We start from the raw sequence: 23,798 nt of genomic DNA on the forward strand, positions 1-23,798 counted from the left end.
TGAACATGGAAAAGATTGTGTGTAGAAGCACAAATACTTGACTGAAATGCATAATTAATGCCTTCTCTCAGCCTCACATGGAAACACAAGACCAACAGGGCAGGCTTGTCCAAGGGATGGACTCAAGTTTTTGTACCAAGGCACCTGATTAGTGAAACAATGCTGGTACCTTTTCACTTTTATACAAGAAAAAAGAAGTTTGGAGCTTATCTGTAAATTTTGAGGGGTCTTGGATATATTTGAGAATCCAATGAGTAAAAAAACTTCACACAGCCCCAGGCACATCTGTTATTTGAACTATTAACTTTTACTTACCAAGAACTTATTGGGTATGTAAAAAATTACACATAGAAAGGGGCCAAGTGTAGGAAATGCTGTGCTTGTTGTGAGGGGTGCAGTGTGATGTGACCACGCGTTCACCAGAGCCCACCCTGCTCGAGACTCCTGCAGAACTTGCAGGGGTTCAGAAAAGACACCGGACAACGCTTCCGTAGGTTCAGCTGTAAATGATGCCTTTATATTGTACCCAGTGCACACAGAACACTGCTGCTGCTCTCTTTTGCCACAGTAATTCAGCAAAATACTCAGAATTGGGATTAATTTTAAACCTGTAAAAAATACAATTCGGTATCGGACCAAACGTAACTGTCTTGGTAGTTTTAATTTCTGCTTTTGGAGGAACGTTGATCCAAATAATTCTTTTTCAAGTATATTCCAAGATTCAACTGGTTTATTTCAGTTTGGTAGCACTGAGTTGGTTTATTTTGTCCTAACTGATGGTAATGACAGCTAAATGTCAGCTTCATTTCTGCCTTAGCTCAGAATATAAACAGAAAAGCATACAAAAAGGAAAATGTGCTGTTACACACTCTGTGAATTCTTCTTGCTGTGTGCCCTATGCCAAACAGTTTTGATTCTGCATGTGACTCTCAGTCCAAAAGCCACGCTGAGACATTTTTCTCAATAAATTATTTTCCATATTTTTCCTCTAGTGCAGAGAAAACACTGCTATTAACATAAATGCATAAAAAACCTGAACCTGGAACTTCATTTCATCAAGGAAAAAAACCCCATCATATTTTTATATAACATTTTGGATATATTTTATGTCAAAACATGATCACTAGTCAAACTAGTGACATCTAAACCCCATACATTATTGTGACCTCTAAAATAAAAAAAATCGGAACAAAACTAAATTTATTATAGCTCTGCCTTCATTAAACACCATGTGTTGATGATTTAAACACAACAAAACTCTAGTAATTCTTCAAAAGTGTCTACTAAATAGAATAAAAAGAATAAGAGAACAATTAACATTTAGTCTGTTACATTAAAAAATTGGATGTACATACTCCTATTGCCTGTTAGCTTTACCTAAGCCTTCAACTACTACAAAAATAATAATAATAATAAAAAAAAGGAAAACTCATTGTTGAAAGTCAAAAACATTCAAATCAGTTGATACAACATTACAGTACAGTCAACTAACATCATTCAGGGTCTCTTTTTCCCAGGGCAGAGTCCTCAGAGCAGGGTCACAAACCCAGATCACTGCAGGTCCAAAACTGAGGGGCAGCTCGGGGCGCTCCTGCCCCGCGATGGTGTCGGAGCCGCGGGCTCACCCAGCCTCTCCTTTTCCTTCAGCACTGGAGTTAGGACAGTGTTTAGTTTAGCACAATAACTAAAAAAGGAGAAAAAAAAAAAGGAAAAAAAAAAGATAAAAACAGAGGAGTGGAAGCTAGGTGAAGCTGCCATTTGTGTCAACCCATTGCGATACGCTATACTAAAAAATCCTGAAATATCCACCTGTCCTCACCGCTCTGCCACGGGCTAGCAAAGTCAAAAATACAAAAGTCTTCAACTCGTCGTTTTTGCAGAATAAAGCAAAAAAGTCTTTGTGCTCCTTACTACCAGAAGCAAAATATCCTCTGAGTTACCACATGTAATAGCTTCTGGATGTGTCGACCTGGGTCGGCTTGGTCTCTGCAGAGCCGTCCTTGTCTTTTTCACTGTCACCTTCCCAGAGATTAATAAGAGGAGGGTAGAGCTCGTTCAGGGGGATTGAAGAGGTCTTTTGCATATATTTTTTCAATGAGTGGTGGTAGTTTTTTCTCTTAAACCTTTTTGCAATATAAACGGAGACGGAGGCGAGGCTGATGACAGCAAACATGGATCCCATCACCGCTGCCAGGGCCGTGCTGGTCTCCTGGTCAGAAATATCCAGCGCAAAAGCCGCGTTTTTGGTGGTGACGTTGACGCAGGACCTCTGTGTTTGCTGATGGATGTTGGACACTGTCAGACACACTTCATAGTCTGTAGAGGGTTGTAAATGCGTGAGGTTGTACTCGTGGACATCCACCGGGACCCTGGCGGTGTAGGTGATGTGGGGGTTGTCAATCTTCATGGTGGCCGATGACCATTTTAAATTGGACGTCATGACGTTGGAATTGACTTTCCAGGAAACCAGGATGGAATGGGATTCGGCTTGTTTCACGTAGATCTTCAGCACCTGGGTGCCATCCAGGAGCGTTCCGTTCACGCGGATGGTGGCCACCCTGGTGTCAGCCCCTTCGATGTTCTGAGCCACGCAGGTGTACCTGCCGGAGTCTTCCACCTGGATGTTGGAGATTTCCAGGGTGCCCTCGCTGCTCAGCTTGTATTTGTCAGAGAGGCTTTCCACGGTGACTTTATTGCCCAGAGGGGTGACCCAGTAGATTTCTGGCTCAGGTTCTGCCATGGCCCGGCAATCTAAAAACACCGTCATGCCGATGTCCAGGTTTAAGTGATTGGGAAAGGCCTCGTGAGAGATCATTGGAAGACATTGTTCGTTGGAATCCTGTATCAGCACTTCCTTCACCTGCTGTCCCCGGTACTCCGGAGGCATGGCACAGAACATGGAGAGAGGCTCCATGAAGCGGATGTTGGTTTTGTTGGAGCTGATCCAGTGGATGACGCAGTCGCACCTGAGCGGGTTGCTGTGGATGCTGATCTCTCGCAGGTTGGGGAGGGACTCCACTGTCTTTTGGTAGACTGCGTTCAAGGCGTTGTTGTTGAGCATCAGGCTCTCCAGGGCAGGGACGTTGCGGAACGCCAGGCGATGGATGTAAGACAGCTTCGGGTTGTTGGTGGCTTCCAGCTTTGTGAGCTCAGGCAGGTTGTCCAGCGCATACCTGTCCACAGACACGAGTTCCCCCATGTTGTTGATCCCAAGCTCTTTCAATCTGAGCATGTTTTTAAAATCCCCTTCTTGGATTTTATGAATTGGATTTTTGTTGAGATCCAGGAATTTTAAATTGGGAACTTTCTCAAGTGCAAGCTGAGGAACTTTTACCAATTTGTTGTCATAAAAAGAAAGACTTTCAAGACTGTCCAAGCCTACTAAGGCATTGCCAGGAATGTCTGTGAGGTACATACCTGCCAAAACCAGACTCCTTAAGTTTGAGAGTGGTTTGAAATTCATATCAAGTATTCCAATCACTGGGTTTTCTCCAATCATGAGAATCTCTAAGTTGGGAGTAGAATCAAACCAACGGCTGTCAATAACCTTTAATTTGTTGGAATTGAGGTGTAACCTCAGGAGATTTTTCAGGCCAGAGAATGCGTTTGCAGAAATGCTGCTGATCTGGTTGTGATTGATGTAGAGCTCCTGCAGGTTGCAGAGGTCTTGCAGGCAGTAGTCAGTCATCTCCGTGATCTGGTTCTCCTCCAGGTGCAAAGTCGTAAGCTGAGTGAGATTGGAGAGCCCCACATCTCTGATACTTGTGAAGTTATTTTGTGAAAAATCCAGTTCTGTTAGGTTAAAGAGCTGCTGGAGCTCGTCTGTGGTCTTTGCAATGTTGTTGCTTTGTAACAGAAGGACTTGAGTGTCACTGGAGAGGTTGCTGGGGATTTTTGTTAGCCGGAGGTCGTTGCAGTCAACTGTGGTGGCTTCCCTGTACGTTGACTGTGGCGTAAACCAGGGCCTGATTTCACAGACACAAAGCTGTGGACATTCGTTGCTCTGTATGGAAGACTCAGTTAATGAATTCATTAACAATTCTAGCACCAACTGGCACACAGTTAAAACAACTCTAACCTTTGCCATGCTGGCCAGCGAGGGGGTTCAGCACCCTGGCCCCCTAAAATCCCCACGGAGGAAGAGGGTGATCCTCGGGCAGGCAGAAAACGTAAAGCTTGATGTTTAAGGTGAAAGGCTTGGACATCCAGAAAGGTGGAAGATGATTTTCTGAGTTTAGTAAAGTTATGCCTTGAAGACTCTCAGCTGTTCCTCAGTGTTTTAAAATCTTCTGCAAATCGGTGCCTGAAGATGGTCCTGAAAGCAGATTAGGGTATATGTTATGCTCAGCTCATACATAATTCATCTATCATTTAATTTCTCCAACCTCTGAAAGAAAATATCTGAAAACAATCATCATTTTAACAATAATCTCTTACAAAAATGCCAATCTGGTGTAGGTGAATTATGCAGGGTTTGGAACTCTCTCCTTCTCAGAAATCTCTCTGAGTGAATTCTCTAAAAACTTCGGGTTGGATACCTTTCAGTTTTACCCAGCAGGAGTTGTTTGAGTGCTGAGGGAATTGTTAGGAATGCTGAGGGAATTGTTGGGAATGCTGAGGGAATTGTTGGGAATGTTGAGGGTGGAGGATGTGCTGGTGAGCACAGCGGGGTCTCACACGAGTGTCAGTACCCAATCCCTGTCCCCGAGGCTCGGATTTCAGGCGTGTGGAATTAAGGCTCAGGAAGCTGCTGCTGCTTTAGAAGTTTGAAGCTAAACACTTATGAACTTCGCCAAAATTTATCCGAGTTAATCAAATCAGTTCCAGATAATGGCTTAGATTTAATGCAGCTCAGCACCAAACAATAACAGTAAATTTGATTAAACGAATGTACTGCCCTTATTTCAGCTGTTTGCACTGCATTGTGAGCGTATGAACTGTTCACAATTCCAAATCACTGTGTAAGCCCCACATTTGTATCTGCTTAGCCTGAAGTTGTTCATGCAAGAGAGCCTTTAAATTAACCCAGCTGTGTCCAGGCACCTCAGAACATCTGGTGTATCGTGAGGCTTTGAACACATATTCCAGGAAAATCTCGTGGTAAAATCTTTCTCCTCCTCCCTTCATCAGAAAATTGCTCTGCTGAGTGCAGTTGAGACTTCTCAAGCAAAAGGTTTGGGTTTAATGTAATTAAAATAATCAGGTTGTGTTGTATGGACTCCTCATCCCTGGAAGTGTCCAAGGCCAGGCTGGATGGGGCTTGGAGCAACCTGGGATAGTGGAAGGGGCAGGGGGTGGCACTGGGTGGGCTTTAAGGTCCCTCCCAGCCCAAACCATTCTGTGACTCTGTGATATCTGGGAGAACACAGTGATGAAACTGCATCTTCTTCAATCAGAATGTAGCAAAGCTTCAACCAAGTCACAGCCCACAAAAGATGGTGCTATATAAAATAATAAAACTAAATACAGCTTCTAAAATAGGTTTAAAATACTCCCCTGGATAGTGGTGCCGGGAATCCCAAACCTACCTCTAAATCTGATCATATTAGATAATTAAATGGCCGTGGTTTATTTTAGATTTCAGTGTAGTGCTGTAGGTAGAATACACCCAACAGCGTTTTTATTATTTATTTTTATATTGTTCTTCTGTGGTTGTGCTTTGGAGGAAGGGGAACAGGAATGGGACCCACAACACATTTGACACTGTTGAGTCAGATTTTCTCTCTGGAAGCTGAGACTTGAATGAGAGCTGAGCAGACTCTGCTGAAGGGGGAAAACCAACTGTAGGACCAACATTCCTTCCCAAATAACTTCCAGCTGATGGAAGAATTGACTAAGACTGTATTAAAAATAAATCCTAATGGCACCGTAATAGTAGGGAGTGTGTTAACATGGAGTGATGAGGAGGCTGGCATAGCCTGAGCTGTGCTGACTCTGATGGATGCTTCACTCCACGGCAACACATTTGTAGCAGGCCCAAACCAGCCAATTCTAGGAAAATTGATGGCATCCGAAGTTTAATTGATTTAATTGCAGATTTTCAAACGGCAGCATTTTGCAGTGAATAATGCAGGCAGTGCTTTCCCCCAGGCACGATCCCAGGCAGGTACAGGAGGGGCCCGTGGGCTGTCCCCTCACACGGGGACATGTCCCTGCTCCAGGTGCACCACAGAGGGAGCACTGCTCCCAACATTCCTGCCTGTGGAATTCCTCCTGCAACCTCTCAGTGCATGAAGAGAAGGGACTTGGAGCCTTACAAAGGCCCTAATGATGTTTTACTACTGCTTTAGCCCTGATGTAGCTGCATGAATCATGTCATGCTTTAAAAACAAAACTGCCAGAAAAAGACTCCAAAGGTTCTTTTAAAATATGTAGGAGCATGTCTAGATGTTGCAAAAAGAAATCAAATTCGATCTTTCTTTGTTGAATATTTATATCCTCTTACTTGCACGTTACAGTTATTGTTCATCCTTGCTAAGAAGGCATTTGTGGGTTTATTGACCAGAGTTCTGGCTTTATGATCACTGTAAATATATGATTTTAGAGGTTCCTAGTGGCTCGTTCCCTTCCGTAGCTATTTCCTCCTGCGAATGGATTTAATTTTCTTTAACTGCAAATGTTCTTTAGAAACAACCTGCACATTGCTTTCCTCAGTCTGTGCCAGCCCAGGGCAGCTTGGATGAAGCTGGAAGTGAAATTCCAGGGTTGTCAAAGAGTGAATTCTGAGCCATACCAGGGCTGTGCTGGTGCGAGTGGCAGCCCAGGGGCCACGGCAGGAGGGACAACCCAAGTCCTGGGCTTTGGTTTCAGCTACTTGTGGTGTGTAAAACCCCATCCACGCCCTCATCACAGCTGCAGAGGAAGCAGAGCAGCCACCAAAAGCCACCCCTTTGCCCCGGGATTCTCAGGTTTCCAATTTTCCCAGCACTGGCAGGACCGATCCCAGACACCTCTGCAGTGTTTGGTGTCGCAGACACGGAGGGTGTGAAGGAAAGCTTTTAGCATTCCCTGCCTTCCCTCTCATTTGTTAGATTCATATTTTCTGCTGTTCCAACCCACAACAGCAGTTGTAACAGCTGGTAACTTGATATCAGCAGAAATAATGGCTAATTTTATGTGAGAGATATGGAGGGAATTATTTTACTCCGAGCTAATTAAATGCATTTTCCATGGCACTGCTCAGTACCCAGCGCAGTACGAAGCCACATTTCTGTCACCAGCAAATCCACAGCAGCTGCCCAGGGTGTTGGCTTGTTCCTGTCCCCTGAGGGCAGAAACAGGAGCATCATTCCTATCTCCCACCCTGGAAATGCCATGGGGAGGTCTAACCCTTCTCTTTCCACCTAAAAATGGTTAATACTGAGGATTTGTTTGGGTGAAATAATGAGAGAGGGTGTTTGGTTATGGATTGGGGATTCATTTCAGTTTTCCTTGGAAAGAGGGGTGGGTGGGAAGAGGTGTGCCCTCATGGCCCTGCTGGTGGCTCTTGGAGAGCTTGGTTGGTTGGGTGATTGGAAGAAAAAGCACATTTAGGCCTCCAGTGTAGGAAGAGGAGAATATGAAGGGACAAGCATGAAATAAGCTGTTCATTAAAAGTGTTCACAGTTAACCTGCCAACTAAAAAGAACAGATATTAAAACATTTTTGCTTGGTAATAGGAAAACAAAGTCTTGTCACTTCCCTGACAACTGTATTAATGGTCACTATTAAAATTCGCTGAAAAGAGCAACTATCTTGTTTGCACATGGATCTCTGGATGCATTTTGAAACAGCGATGCTGCCACAGCAAATTCTCCCTCTCCACAGTTACGTGGTTCGTTCTTGAAGAATTTCTTTGCTATTGCAGTAGCATCAGCCCAGATTTTGGTCGGCAGCCACCTGCACTGAGTGTGCCCAGGTAGAAGTTGGAGGGATCAGATACACAAAGAAATTACCTCAGGCTACGACAAGCAATTTATTCTGCAGTTGCTGTGAGGCAGCAGCACACGCTGATCCCCGTTCCTCCCCGCTCCCTGCAGGAACCCCTTCCCAGGCTGTGCCCAGTACTGAGCTGTGTGTTGGGAATTTGTCTGTTGTGCTAAAGTCCTGCTAATGACCCGTGCAGCTCCTGCATCCCCCGGGAAAGCCTGTCCTGGCTGCTGCAGAACTGGGGGGCTTCAGTGGAACTGGAAAGTGGAATTCAGGCTGGGACCAGTACAGATCCAGCTCTGCTGTGTCCCTCAGCAGCGGCAGGAGAGCAACGGGCAGGAACTGGTGCCCAGGAAGTTCCAGCTGAACGTGAGGCAGAACTGCCCTGTGCAGTGCCCAGCTCTGAACATTGTCCAGAGAGGGGCTGGAGTCTCCTCCCTGGGGATATTCCAGACCCATCTGGACACACTGCTGTGCTCTGGGATGGCCCTGCCGGAGCAGGCAGGTGGCACCAGGTGTCCCTTCCAGCCTGAGCCATCCTGTGCCTGTGGAAGTGCTTGTTGGGAGAGGGGACACTGGAGGCTGGGCTGGAGAAGATCTGGGCTGGAGCTCTGTGGATGCTGGAAGCACCCCTGGAGCTGGGGGTGTCCCCAGGGAGCTCAGGCTGGTCAAGGCAGCTGGGCAAGGTCAAGGAAAGGGGTTGGGGGTGTGGTGGAGGTAAAACCTGCCCTGCTCTGCTCTGCTCTGCCCTTTGCAGTCCTGCATCCCCCGTTTTCCGTGGATAAAACAGGGTTTGGTGCCAGGCCCAGGTGAGCCAGCACCTCTGGCCGGGCTTTAGGAGGGAGAGGCACTGGGCAGGAGCACCCTCTGAATCACAGCACTAAGCTCAACACTAAACCCAGCCTAAAACCAGGCTACTAAAGTCAGGCTTGCTCCAGTCAAGAGCATCAGTGACCTTGTACATCCTAGAGAAAGAGGACTTTAATAACCAGGACACTTCCAGCCAACCCACAGAATGGGCTCCTTTCCCAGGAATTAAATTTACAAGTGCAATCCTGTGTATTTAGAAGAATATTGAGGAATCATGCCTGATAATAAGCCTTTCATAGTGAGGTTTTTAAAGTCTCCAGTGTCATCAGGAAATAAGCTATTTACAGGTCTGAATTGGGGAAAATACAGGAAAATCAAGCTGAAAATGATGACAGTTGAAAGAGCTTGAAAAAATCAGAACGTGGGAGCTGGGTATTAAAAGGAAATACAGAAACAAGGGCCTGTAGGACAAGTAATAATGGTATAAAGCCTCAAAACACATCCTCAGGGATTTATAATATTTAACGTTTGGGTTTTTTTCCCCTTGCAAATCATGCTTACTTTTTCTTCTCATCTGTACATACATTCCATCAAAATAAAGCCTGTGTATAATTTTGGGGAAAGCTCTGGTGAGAAGGCGATTTGCTGTATCTGGAGACAACCTTAGCATGCTTTATCTGTGTTCTTTTGAAAAATACTACTCTTATCTCCACCAAAGAACTACAAAGAGCATCCTATTCATAACATCTGCGCTGCAGAAACAGCATATTACAGCTTGGAAATTCGTAATTTATTTGGGCTTATTCTTAAGACTCACATCTGATACAGTATTTTTCATTAAAATATTGAAGTAAATTTGCAGGAGAGGGAGAAATGGTTTTCATTCACAGACTTCTCTGCAGTGCACGGGGCTGGGTCCCCTGCAGGGAGCAGCCGCTGGGTATTGATGGCCCATCAAATCCACCATAGAATTGCAACCCGGCATCTGGCAGCTGATGGAAAATCTCACACGGGTTACCATTAACCAGTGACTCCAGAAACACCAGGAGTAACACGGGCTTGCCAAACAGTGGGCTGTCAAATTACAGAGGCTGTTTGCTTTAGGAGAGAAAAAACCTCATAAACCACTTCACAGCCTCGAAACCTGCAAGGTGAGATGTGTTTGTGCAGCAGGAATATTCTGATGTTAGGAACATGAGTTATTATCAGCTTTCTTACGACGTTTCTCTTCATGAATGAGTTTCATCTTGGGACAGTATGGGCTGTTCTGCTGCCCAGGACTTGTTTCAAGTCCTGCTACAAGGGTTCAGTGTGAAGGCAAAGCTTTGATTCCATTTGGTGGAGAGAATCCCATCTGTGACCACTGCTATTGATTAGATCAGCATTTCTGAGAGTCTCCATCCCTCTGCCAGGTTAAGATCCAGTTCCCTGAGATCTTCCTGCAGCTCTTCCCTTCTGCCTGCCCTGAGGGAAGGACAAACCTCTGGGATGTGCTTTCCTTTCCCCCTGCACCCATCCCTAACCCATCCCCAGCCCTCTCTCTACTTTAAATGCAAGGGAGAACTGAAACCTGCTTGGTTTTAGTGCAGGATGTAAAATTTCCAGAGCATAACTCATTTGGGAAGACCTCTTCCAACTATTTTTTGCATGTTCTGTATCTGCTGGCTGATAAATGAAGGAGGACCAAAGGCAGAGAAATTCTGCTTTGGCTTCTCACCATATTTAAGGAGTAGAAATGGACTGAGTCATATTGGGGATCTCACGTGGAAGGATCTGAGCACCTTGTGACCCAGGGGACACCTCCCTCCCAAGGATTTCATACAGAGCAACTCAAAAAATCTCTGCTTCTTACTATCTATCAAAATCAGCACAATTCAAACAAAAAGCTAAAAAAAAATGAAAGAGGACAAAGGGCATGAAGAGATTGGGTTGGATTTTGGAGTAGAATTCCCCTTTTGTTTTCTGGGCACTCTGAGAGCCAAGGAGCTTGGCCAGTGGAAGCAAAGTGTTCACAACAACAAAAGAAGGAGCACACAGGAAATATTTTTAACCAGGAGGAACAGGGATGCCAGAACTCCAGAGGATTCTCCTGAAGTAACAGAAAATCCTTTTCCTCCCTTTTTGCTGACTGGCTTCTGGCAGTGTGATTATTTTGCTTCCCACACAGTTCTAGATCAAACTCCAGTTCTGTGAGTCACTCAGGATCCCCCACAGTTGGGAAAGACCCCGGCGTGTACGTGGTTGTTACAAGCACAGAGGATGCCAAAAAACCCTGGGCTGGAAACGGTGCCTGACAAATCCCAACCACAATGAGTCAGGAGCTCTGGAGGTATTTATAAATCAACACAATGGTGCTGGCTGTAGGGAATGCATAAGGCTTGTTATTAAAAATTATATGTGCGTGGAGCTTCAATTGCTTATCTTCAATCAAGGAAAAAAGTTCTTTTTGTGCTCCTTGTTACACTCTGTTTTGATAGTTCTGTTTCCCGTGGCTGTAATACGTGGTAGCTTTTCAATTATTAGTGATTAAGTATTAAACTGTATTTTACTATTAGCCTAGATCTGTATCTACATAGTTTGTACATGTAATGTGCTGACACAGGCTTCAGCCCTTAGAATAAAACAGACTTTTATTGATTTTTTTTCTGAGTTTTATGCTTATAAAATCCAATTCTCTGTTTCTCAGCTATATGTATTTAAATGTTAATAGACCCTATATTGAGTTGGCTGATATGGGAAGATCTGATAGGAGAGATTGTGAGCATACCACTAACAAAATAAATGGATTTAGCATGGGAGGTGCTGAGATCTAATAGACAGGCTGTTAGCACCAAGACAAAGATCTGGAACTCAACCAAGCCAGGAAGGGACAGAACTAATTCCATTAAGTGGCCACAGATTTGGGTTTGGAACTGCTCTGAACCAAGGCTTTACTGTGACCTGAGAAAAAGGCTCTTTTCTCTCTGGTTCCTTTGCTGTATCCCATGACCCTCCCTCTCTCCACGGGTCTTTCTGCACTTCTGCCATGTGAAATATGTGAAATACGTGTTTCCCACCAGTACTTCACTCCAAAATCATTTAGGCAGCACTGCCACGTGGTGAGGGCAGGAAAGCTCAGTCAAACTGGGAGTGGTGGAAACCTTCACTGCCTGGATTTGATCTCAGGTATCACCTGAGTTCTGCTGCTTTGTTCCATGCAGAAAACAGTCTTGATGTTCATGAGATTAGGAAAGAGAGGAAATACATCCTATGGAATGCATATTCCTATGGAATGTATTGTGTGTTCAAGAACAAGCCCTTAAACTGTTCCTTCAGCTTTAGTCCTCAGGCTGGTCTCAGCGACATCCAGGTTTTCCATGGATGGTTTCTTCCATCAGTGCTTGCAAAACACAGAGGCACTAAAATTTCTGCCTGTTGCAGAAAGGAAGTTCTTTCCTCTCAAAATTTCAAGTTACTGATGCTTTATAGATAAAATCTTTACCTAATTACAGTGATTCATTTGGGCACAGTAATGCTGAATTTGTATAAAGTAGACTTGTACTTTTAGAGGGGGCAGAAAGAGAAAGGGAAACAGATTTGTCAATGAACTTATAAAAACACTGACCTGGTTTTACTTGGTGCCTTTTACTACAATGAACCCATTTTAATGACCTGTTTTCAAGCAGCAATTGCAAAACTTCATTTCTGCAACCGCTTGTTCACCTATGGCAAAGATAAGTTATCTTTCAATGAATTTAAAAGTCACTGGTGGCTCTCTGGAACTATCAATATTTACTCTATTTCTGTTAGAATGATGGATCATTTGTAATTTAAAAATTTAACAAGGCCAATCAGCAGCTCATCTGCATCGCAGTAATTGTATGCAGCACATTAGCAAGGTATGAATTTATTAGATAGTTTTGGACTTGCTTAATCAAATAAATGATATGATGCATGAAATAACAGAAAATGAAGGATTCATTATATAAATGATAAACATTTTCAAATTATGAAAAGACAATTCAAGCTTTAACTGATATTTTATTAGCACAAGGTAAAACGTTATTCTACCAAACCTTGGAGAAGCTCAGGGATTCTCTCTGAATAACTTTTAGGTGTTTTGTAGAAGTTCCTTAGGATGGGATCTGTCAGACTCCGGTGAGGAGGACAAACCCAGGGAACATGTCCCATGAACTCAGACAGCCACGTGGCTTCTCCAGGCCATGAGAGTTCTCTTTAAACAGGATAACACAAGGAGCAGTGACCTCGGGGGGAATTCTCCAGTGGCAGGGCTGGAGCTCTGGCATTGCCACAGGAGGAGCATTTCCCCAGCTTGCAGAAGTGTTTGTTGAGCATGGAGGAATCTGGTTTTGGTCTCAGCCTCTCCTTGCAAGGGGTGTGGTACAGAAATGTGCATGTGCAAGCACAGCTCGGTGTTCCTGGCGGTGATCCCCAACCATGCCCGAGCAGGGTCAGAGGTGCCACATCCCGTGCCAGGCTCAGCCGTGCTGCTGTCCCAGCCCAGCCCTGCCTCTGACAGCCCCTCTGGGGTGACGCCAGTGATCCCAGCTGATCTCAGGGATGTGCCCTGCACACCCAGCAGTCCTTTGGGACTCCCCTCTGGGGTGAACCCAGTGATCCCAGCTGATCTCAGGGATGTGCCCTGCACACCCAGATCCTTTGGGACGCCCCTCTGGTGGTCCCCAGGGCTGCACTGGGACAGCTCCAGCAGCAGGGTGGGCAATGAGCTGGGGGTGCCTCTGCAGGGTGGGGAGACCCCAGCCCGACACCTGCCTGGGCTTCTGCTCCCTCCCAGGCCCAGAACAGCCTCCCACAGGAGCAGGGAGGGGCTGCATTCCCCAGCACCCAGTGCTGGCTCACGCTGAGCATCCAGCCAGGAAAACCTGCCAGGTACCTCCAGGGGGGCCCTGGCTTCCAAAAGCCCTTGGTTCTCCTGCTCTAATCCAAGCTGACAGATGCCCAAATTGCTGGAATCGCCAGAGTTAGTTAAATTAAATACCTGGAAAGGAGAAGCTGACTGACAACCTCTGAAATTTCTAATGAAAACCCCCAAGTAAGATTTGCCTCCGTGTTCCACTGCTTCGGGCTGGGAATTGTTCAGGGAAAATACTGCCCTGTGTGACCACTGAGGACTAAAGGGCAGCACCTCAGGAGAGAAAATTATGTGGTAAGGCTGCTGTACCAAATAAAATAAGGGAAAGAGCTGTTTCTCTGTGGCACTTTTATAACTTCAGTGCACTCTCACTCCAGCTCCCTGTTAAATATTTCAGGCCCGTTACTTCAGCTTGCTTTGCCTTGTTGTTCTGTTAGTTAAAAAGAGAAGAAAAAGGCAATTCTGCACTGCAAATACTTAATCTTTAGAAACTGTGCTCCAGGTAAAAACCAGCTCCTGTTCTTTTAATAATTCAGCCAGATGGAACATCAAGGAAACGCTGGCTTGTAACACCAAATTAAGACCTTATGAAATAGAAGGTGAAGTTATAAAAATATTTTGCAGAAGTTAAGAGCAGAGACTAATTCTTGTCTCACTGATATCACAGACTTGTCCTGCCTTCACCAAGGGAGAATTAGGCCAATCCAAAATAGGCCAATCCAGTATTTTTCTTCAGTGCCATACGTAGAAAAAACAAAGACGACATCTAAAGAGCAAAACAAAATTTGAATAAAGTCGCAGGGTCTGAAGCAGCAAAGAATAAGAGAGTGGGGTTCAGAAGAACTTTCAGCAGGGGAGCTCAGCCTCCGTGGAGGCGTGTTCAGCTCCAACCTTGTGGAGTTCATTTAATGAAGGGCTTAATTACTCAGCTGCAGGAAAAGAACGACACTGGCAAAGTCTTTGAGTAACTCAAGCACATCTGCAGCGACAGTATCTTATCGAAGTGGTCCTGTGAGTTCCCTGTGCAGAACTTAGGCCCTCCAAATCTTAGAGAAACACCATTATTTAATAATTAAATTCAAACCAACAAGAGCCAGCTCTGTGATTTTCTTCGCTCTTGCCCATCTTTCTTCCCACGTGTTAATTGTAGAGACAAAACAGAGTATGGGAATATTTGTAGTGGGTTTCCTTGGATCTCTGTTCTGGCATGGGGCTCTGGCTGCTGCCCACCTCCCCACTCTCCCAGAGCCCCCAGGCCCTGCCAACCCTCCCAACACAGACGGCAGAGAAAGCACCCCAGCCCCAAAGTCCCCTACTGTGCAGAACTCACTCATTATTTTCGGGAGAGATGTGTTTAAGGCCTGACCCCGTTAATGATTTAAGTGCACAGCCTGGGATTCTGCATTCCTGGGAGCATGGTGGGGCTGGCAGCTCCAGCTGGAAGGGGAGCAGGGCTCAGGCGTGGCCAGGCTGGAGCGCAGGCTCCCTGTCCATGAGCCTTACACACACACAGAGGAGCAGGGCTGGATCCGTGTGCTTCCAAAAACTTTACATAGATTTGCTTCAGTTCTGTGTCTACAAAATGTCTGCCAGCAAAAAATCTGGAGCTTGGCAGGATGAAGCCTCACACGTGTATTGTTCGTGTAACTATGGTAACCTACAAATGCCACCAGTGTTTCCATTTCATACACAAATGAGGGGACAGCTGTGGGGACCACATGTCTGCCAAGGGAATAATATGTGTGAACTAGGATGGCTTGGTCACAAAATTACAACTCATCTATATTAATCAGGGCTTCAAAGAACAGGCACCTCCGTGGCGACAAAGTGCACAGCAAGACAGAGGGATTTTTATTTGGGAAAATTTTGGCTCCTCTGTAAATATCTGCAGCATCTTGCTACTTTGCTGGTTGAAAAATAAACTAAAAGAAATACTGTTCAACCAGAGCTGTTCTATGAACATCACTTAACTATTTTCCTTGGGGTTTGTTTGTTTGGGGTTTTATTTTCCTGCTGCCTGATCCTGGTCTGAGCCTGATACAAAGCCAGAGCTGGGACCAGGCAAGTCACTCACCTGGGGGAGGAGCAGCTCCAAAAGAGACAGAAATGATGTGGCTCAGAGCTTTGTGAACAAAGCCCCTCTTTTTACTCATTGATATCATTAACAGAAATAAGAGCTTCAAAAAATTCATATGAGAAACTAAAAACAGATTTCAAAATATTGTCTAAATGCAGATGAGTCTCTATCACCCCTAACAACAACAACAAGAAATCTACAGACCCAACAACGCCAATAAATCCCATTTCCCGTGAATATTAAGCTATGCAGGCTGCAGCAGCAGCAATCCTTGACCTCTGTTATGATTCATCCAAGGTGTTTTAAGTGTCCCTACAAAAAAAAAGCCGTGGAGCGGGGCTGTGCCGCCCTCCTCGGCAGCAGCAGCAGCCAGCAGCCGGCTGCAGCAGGAATCCAGCACGAGGATTAGGAAAAGTTTTCCCTGCCTTCTGCAGTGCCACGCTACTGTACAGGAGTGAGACAAAGGCTGCAGCATCCCCTCCCCGCCCGCGGCACCGAGCTGGGCTACGGGCAACAGGGAGACGTAGGGGTGATGGTGGTGATGATGATGATGATGATGATGATGAGAGCTTTAACCACTGCTTGCTGAAATTATCCCATTTGCTCCACAAGCTGGAACCAAATGCGCACAGGGAATCCCAGACTGGTTCGGGTTGGGAGGGACCTTAAATCCACTCAGTGCCACCCCTGCCATGGCAAGGACACCTCCCACTGTCCCAGGCTGCTCCAGCCCCAGTGTCCAACCTGGCCTTGGGCACTGCCAGGGATCCAGGGGCAGCCACAGCTGCTCTGGGCACCCTGTGCCAGGGCTCTGTTCCCTGTGAGGTCAGAATGAACAGAAGTTTCTTTTTTGAGCCTGAATTTGGATGGGCTCAGCATTATTTATGGCAGTAAAAAAAGGTCCTTCACAGTTCACGTGAAAAGTTGTTATCCTTCCATAATTGCCCAACTTAATGCAAAATCCTATTTCCTTCAATGATCAGTAGTAGTGTTATCGAGTTCGTTCTAGGTAAATGGAAAAGGCTTTATGGTCATCACAGTAATTGGTCTATTAGAGTCCAAAATGCCTACTGGGAGAGATAATTTTATATGGAGTACATAAAATGCTGTGCAGGTAACTTTTAACTGCCGAGGTAAAAGTTAAACTGGAGCTCTTGTCCCGGAGCAGTGGCACAACAGAGGCTGCAGAGCAGAGGGACAGGGACACCAGGGGCTGTGCCTGTGGGCTGACCAGGCAGGACCATCCTGGCTCTCCTCACTACTCCCAGCTGGGGAGCTTTGTGCACTGCTTTCTCCCTCTCAGTGTGTCCACCTTTTAAATCAATTTAAATTGCGACTGGCTGGACTTTGGGACACAGTTTGGTCGGACCCTTTGGACAGCAGCGGGACTGATGCTGGGTGTGCCTTCGGTCATTAAAAGCTCTGTGCTCTCTCTCTGGGTACATCTGAGCTATTGGCCAGAACAGGTTTAGGATCTTCAGAAATACTGGGTTCCTTTTATCGGGACCCTTGAAGTCCGTGAGGAAAAGGCTTTAAGGTTTCCAAACTAGTTTTTATTGAAGGGACTCATTACTTGGGAGCTCTCGCACAGCTCCAGGACGAGAATAGAAGCACCCTGTGTGTGATTTCTCACCTTCGGACAACATTATTGTCTGCTTTGAGTTTAATTCTGTTACTTTCCCTTCCGTCGCCGGGTGGGAGATGCGCACCGAGCCAGCGCTGGGGGGGAGAATAACTTGGGGGAGAGCGAAAATCGCAGTGAACATCTGTCGTGCGGCCCCGGCAGGGCTGAGCCGGCGGCACAATGCGCCTCGCCGCCTTCCCTCCTGTGGCAGGGAGCGGGGCCGGCCCCCGCTCAAAGGGCGCTTTGACAGGGGCGACAAAGGGGCGGCAGCGGGGCCGGTCCCTTTGTCCGCCAGCGCCAGCGACCCCAGTCCCGGGGCACCGCGCTGCCGCTGCCCCGCGCTTCTCCCCGCACCTCGCACCGACAGACTCCCGAAAGAGCCCCCCGAGCGCAGGTGCGCTGCAGCGGGGCCCCGAGCATCCCTCGCTGCGTTCGCCCGTGCCGGTCCCGCAGCGCCCCGCGCACAAAGCGCGGCCGCGGGAGGAGGGCGGCGGAGCCGCGGCCCCGCTCACACTGCGCCTTTATGCCGCTTTCTGAAGGGCCATTGTCACACTGAAGGCTCCTTGTCTCCTCGCATTCCTCCGGGTGAATGGATGAGGCAGGACATCTGCCGGGATCCGCTCCCATTCGCATGCAAATGGGGGACGCGGGCAGCGCTGCCGCACCGCCGGCCCCGCGCCCACCGCCGGCCCCCGGCTCCGGCGATTCCCCCCAGCATCCCCGATTTACCGCAAACCGGCCCGGGGAACAGCGGAGCTCTCCACAGAGAGGAGGAGGAGTACAGCGATGCTGCAGCCGAAACCCCGCAGCCCCGGAGGTGCGAGGCGGCCGCAGCCCCGGGGCGGTCCCGGCGCGGTGCGGAGCCACCGAAACCCCGCAGCCCGCGGGGACTCCCCCGGGGGGCACCGGGGGCGCGTCCGCCACCGCAAACTTTGCTCTGTCCCCGGGCCGCAGCGCACATCGCCGCATCGCAGCGCACATCCCCGCAGCCCTTGAACCCGCGGGGCTCCGCAGCCTCCGCTCCCTCCCCCGAGCCCGGCGGACGCACTCACCGCCGGCCGGGCGCTGCCGCGGTTGTCCCCCGGGGCTGCACATCCGCTGCTGCCGCCGCGGTCCCACCGCGCCGGGATGCGGGGAGCGATGGATGGATGGATGGACGGATGGATAGATGGACGGATGGATGGACAGATGGACGGACGGAGCGGTCCCTCCGTGCCTGCTGCCCGCCCCCAGGACAGCGGGAGCGCTGCCGGTGCCGGTGCGCGGTGCCGCCCGCTCTGAGGCGCCGCCGGCGCGCACCTGGGAAGGCGCCGCGGGTCAGCTGACGGGCCGCGCTCCCATTGGCTGCGCCGCGCGCGGCACCGGCTGCGGGGCGGGGCCTGCGCTGGCCACGCCCCCGACACGCCCCAAGCGGCCCCGCCCCCGCCGCGGTGCGAGCGCGGGGCTGCCGCGGGCATGGCTCGGGTGCGGGGTGCGCATCCCTCCCTTCCTTCGGCTCCGGGGAGAGCATCCTTCCTTCCTTCCTTCCTTCCTTCCATCCATCCTTCCTTCCATCCATCCGTCCTTCCTTCCTTCCATCCATCCTTCCTTCCTTCCATCCATCCTTCCTTCCTTCCGCACCTTCCTTCCGCACCTTCCGTACCTTCTTTCCACACCTTCCTTCCTTTCACCCTTCCACCCTCCCACCCGTCCTCCCACCCGTCCTTCCTTCCATGCTTCCTTCGAATTCAGGGAGAACATCCCTTCGTTCCTTTCTTCAGATCCCGGGTTAACATCTCTTCCTTCCATCCTTTGGATCCAGGGTTAGCGTCCCTTCCTCCCATCCTGTGGCTCGAGGGTTAACAGCACCTTCCATCATTCAGGGTTAACGACCCCCACGTTTTCTTCTCCTGACCTTGGTTTTCACCCACTTCCCTGGCCGAGTTCCCAGGGTGCCCTGGCTGAATCCTCATGTCAGATTTTAGGTACAGTTTTAATCTGTGCTAGACAAGGAGTGTGTGGCTAAAGCTGTGGCAGAGACATAAAAGTCAGATTTTTTTCGCACCATAAAATTTTTATTTCCTGATTTTTTATCATTCACTTAACCAACAGCAAGGAAACCTGTGGCAGGACGGGGCTGTGCTGCCTATCCCTGTGCCCTTTGTTAAGATCATGGAAAATCTGTGTTCCTCAACAGGTACCTGTGATGTTTTTATTGACAGACACCCCAAAAGCACATGGGATATTCTTCACTCTCCTGCTCTGCAAGAGTTGCAGTCCCATGGGCAGAGTTTGCTGAGCAAACCTGGGGGAAAAGGCCCTGCTGTCCCTGACAGGCAGAGCTCAGCACCTCCTCCAGGCATGTCCTCAAGTGCTGCCTTCTCAGGAAATTATTTTAAAGATCGGTTGAACACTTTTTAATACGAGTTAACAATAAGTTAAGTATGTAGCAAATACAGTTTGCAGTAAATGCTTCAGATTTCTTCCTGAGGCAATGAATTTTTTTCTGAGAGCCCAGAAGGTCACTTGGGTAACAGTCAAAGTGAAGTTTTTCATACATAAGGAAATTGAATTTTCAGAAGGAGCTCATCAATGTTGTCCAAAAAGACACTTTTCCTTTCACAGGGGCTGTTCTCATCCATCTGGATGTTCCTTTCCCATCTATCACTTACTCCTGATGAGGAAATAATGAAACAGCAGATGCATCTTGAAAAACTCAGTGTTTTGAACAGCTTCAGGTCTTTGTTTCAGCACAGGGAATTTATTTTCACTTTCTTAGCAGAGTAGATCCATCCTTGAAAGGCATAAACCTGATGAACCTAAAACCTCCCTGCAAACTAAAAAGAAGGAGAAATACAGCAAGCAGTAAATTTTTACAGTCTTAAGCGGGTGTCTTCATTTCTAGGCAGTTTTCACAACATCAAAACACCAGGAATGAGAATAATGTTGAGATGGAAGTTAAACATCTTTCATTCCTACAAGCTACCCATGAATGTTTTAGTGCAGGCAGGAGCCCGATGAGCTGATGGCTTAGCCAGGGTTCCTCCCCAGGCTGGGAGGTCCCAGCAGAACCTCCCGGTGTTAGGGAAGGTTTGCACTGAGGCAGAGGGGCAGTGGATTTTGCTCTCTGTGTCATCTTTCATGAACTGCTTGAGGTACAACCTCTGCCAAGGCAGAACTGAGTACTCCTCCAAAACATCCCAGCTCAAGCAGCCTTAAAAGAGGAAAACAGGAGATTTCCCACTGTCTGGGTTCTTTGATTGCCTTTTTGTTCTCATCTCCTCTCCTCCTGTGCCCTCTGGCTGCATCCCCTTATTCCTCCGGTGTCTTTACCTTCAGCTGCTTTCCTGGTTCATCTCTGTCCCAAAAGTGCTGTGAAAGGAGTGTGACATTTCCTGCTGTTCCCGTGCCTGCTCCTGTTCCTGCCCTGGACCTGCCTGCAGCTCTGGGGCAGAGTCCTGGTTTGGATCTATACAGCTCCTGGCATTTTGGGGAGCAGGCCTTGAAACCTTTAAGAGGATCTAAATAACTTAAATAATAAAACAATAGAGCCCTGGGTGACCTGTCACGCACGTCCCTGCCTTTTCTCTCTGGAGCAGACATCCTGCCATTAAGCTGCTTAACATCCTGAGTGTGTGCATAATCCATTTCCCTGAACTGTGCCACGGGATCCTGGTGTGCCATTCTGTCCAGAAATACAGACTGGGAAGTGATAGCGAGTGGGAATGACAGGTAGCAGGGGCACCACTGGAAATAAAAGACGCTTGCTGCTGGAGAGGTAAAAATCTTGCTCTGTGCAGTCAGCAGGTCCTGATGGTTGGGAGGCTGGAATAAGTTTGTGGACTCAGTTTGGAACAGTCAGAATTTCTGGAGGAGAAGTATGACTCTTGCAGAAGACTGATGAGTGAAACAGAGAAAGAGATATTGCAGTTTGTGTGTTGTGCAGCAGTTTCTTGGTGTGGCTGACACTTTTTGTCAGCCAGGTGGACCCGGTGAGGTTTCTCCTCACTCAGGTTTTGGATGTGGACACTGATTTCAGACTGGCCTGAGTGTGCTGGGTTTATTCAGACAGGTGCCAGCACAGCACAAATTACCCACCAGTAACTGTGGAAGCGATGCCAATTACCTCAGAATTTGCATAATGCATTCCCCAGGATGCACGCGGGTGTAATGACTGCATGCACAACTGCCGGGAGGGATTGCAGCTGCAGCAGTGGGGCCGTGCTCCGTGTGCATGGGCTCGCCAACATCTGGGTGTGAGCTGCACTCACACCAGCGCCACGGGGCTGCTCCAGAGCCAGGCATTTCAGGCTTTGTTCTGCCCTGGGGAGATCCTCCCCGTGGATCTCTCCCTGGAACTGCACGTGAATTCTCTCTGGAATCCATGAGGAGTGAACAGCTCTTCAGCAGCAAAGGCTGCTGAGGTTCACCCTTCGTGTTGGTGACAATATGGAGGCAGTGGGAACATCTGGATGGTTTTATGTAGGGAATTCTGTGACAAGGAGCTGAAGTGACACCCAGCAGTGTTTCTAAAGCAGGTCAGTCATTTCACACGCTATTCCAGCTCACTTCTCTCATGTTTTATTAATTGGGAAGCTTTTCCTTGTGGCTGATGTATCTTTCCCCAAATGATCTGTCCTGTGAATGTTTCATTAGGAGGGACTCTAATCTCATTTCATTACTTTGCAAGGAACCCCTCCCAAAGCTTCTTAGAAAGCCAAAGCTCCTTAAAGACAATGGAGGAGTTTCACTGTGAGCACATCATTTGTGTTTATTGCAAGAGGCAATGTGCTAACACACGGAGCATGAAGCTGCTGTCCGCTCCACTCCTGTCATGTGCTAATGGATGAACAGCCACGGGAACATCTCTTTGCATCCCCTGATTCCAGAAGATTCCCTGTCTCCAGTGAAGCCCCTGCTGTTCCCAGCCACCCTGGGGCAGAGGTGCTGCACAGACAGGGCAGCTCTCACAGGTGGAGGCTTAACTCGGTTTAAGAGCTGCATTTGCAATTCCTGATGACCAAGGTGTGAAGGAGCTTCCCTGGGCAGCAGAGTTCTCTCTTCCCACCCCCTCAGCTGCTGCTTCCCACATGCCCAGCTCAAACCCAGCTCCTGGTCCCCTCTTCTCACCCTTAGCTCTCCGCTGTATTTTGACCATGACAGAGAATTCAGTATTTCTTTTTAAGTACTTCTTTCCTGTGGCTGGTTTGTTGTAACCTTCTTAGCGTGAAATTAACTTGGGAATTCCTGGACCTGATGAGGAATTGAGCTGACATCTGTAGCTCTACAGATCTGCTCTATACAGAGAAATCCCTAATTGGGTGTTCTTTGGGCAAACTAAGATCTTTTTAGTTCAGTATTTCTGTGCATTAACATTGGATTTCACATCTCAGTGATTGTGGTTTGAGGACTGTTTCCTGATTTGGTGTGAAATAAATGAAATTCCTCTGCAGTGTGTAAACTTGCGTATTTAATATCTTGACTGTGTGTTTGCTGCATAGTGACATGTTTAAAAACCCCAACTTTATTGCCTTCCATCTACCTGTGAGACAAAGGTTTGTGCTCAGGAAAGAGCAGCGTGAAGGTCAAAGGTTTGTGCTCAGGAAAGAGCAGCGTGAAGGTGAAGCAGGTAAAGCAGCTGCTCTGCCCTTCCCACATGTGTGGAAGGACCAGAGGCTGCTGTAAATCCATTTCACTCAAGGAATCAGTGATGTGCAACAAAAATCTTGTGTTCACGGTCAGTGGCTACAATGGGAATTTGGAGACTTACATGTGTTAATGAATATATTGTGTGTGTCTTGGGGGGCTGGGCAGGACTCTTTTGTGGCAGGTACAGTGATAAGTCTGCTTCAGCAGAAATAATTTGAATTGCAACCTTGTCCCCTGTGTGTATGGGTGGGTGACAGTTCTGGAGCTCACAAGAGCCCTGGGGTGGGATGAACACAGAGGGGGCTGTCACAGGAGGACCCGGAGTTTTCCCTCTGGAGTTTCCATTCAGGAGGTGTTGGTTGAGTTGTTGGGTCTGTCACACACGTGGGCACGGCCTCGGCTGAGCTGTGGAACTGCTCCTCCTCTGAGAAATGAGGGCTCACAGGGTTTGAATTTCCCTCTCTTGCCTGTTGTGGATGTGGCCTCTCAGTCCCCACAGTCCCCGAGGGCTTTCTCCCCAGGAGGAAGCACAGCCACTGCTCTGAGCAGTGTATTTCCCATGGCACAGCCTGAACTGTAGCTCTATTAATACAAAGATAAACAGAATTTAAATTCAGTTTGACCTTCTGTGGCAGCTGTGACAAAGCGTGGCATGTTTGAAGTCTGGATACAATTATTTGGAATTGCTAAACACCACGCTTCAATCATGACCTTTAGCTGGCACCGGGGCCAGAGGAGGGCCCTGATTTTAACTTCTGAACTGCAAATCACCCTGTTGGAAAGAGACTTCAGAAGCCATTACAGTCACAGGGAATGTCTGAAAGCGTGTGGAAGCTATAAGCAAAATATTTATTTTACACACTTGTCGGCATTTAAGC

At 47.8% G+C, this 23,798-nt stretch overlaps 1 protein-coding gene across 1 annotated transcript; it reads right to left on the reverse strand.

Moving 5' to 3' along the window:
* Positions 1–486: 486 nt before the first annotated feature.
* LRRN1 (leucine rich repeat neuronal 1) lies at positions 487–18,578 on the reverse strand. The gene is made up of 2 exons (XM_063411755.1): positions 18,345–18,578; positions 487–4,315 (listed from the first exon to the last, which is right to left on the reverse strand). The coding sequence occupies exon 2, from the start codon at positions 4,085–4,087 to the stop codon at positions 1,937–1,939; it is 2,151 nt and encodes a 716-aa protein (XP_063267825.1). The 5' UTR covers positions 4,088–4,315; positions 18,345–18,578; the 3' UTR covers positions 487–1,936.
* Positions 18,579–23,798: the final 5,220 nt, after the last annotated feature.

Source organism: Prinia subflava, chromosome 14, assembly GCF_021018805.1.
Source record: "Prinia subflava isolate CZ2003 ecotype Zambia chromosome 14, Cam_Psub_1.2, whole genome shotgun sequence".
Taxonomy (NCBI): domain Eukaryota; kingdom Metazoa; phylum Chordata; class Aves; order Passeriformes; family Cisticolidae; genus Prinia; species Prinia subflava.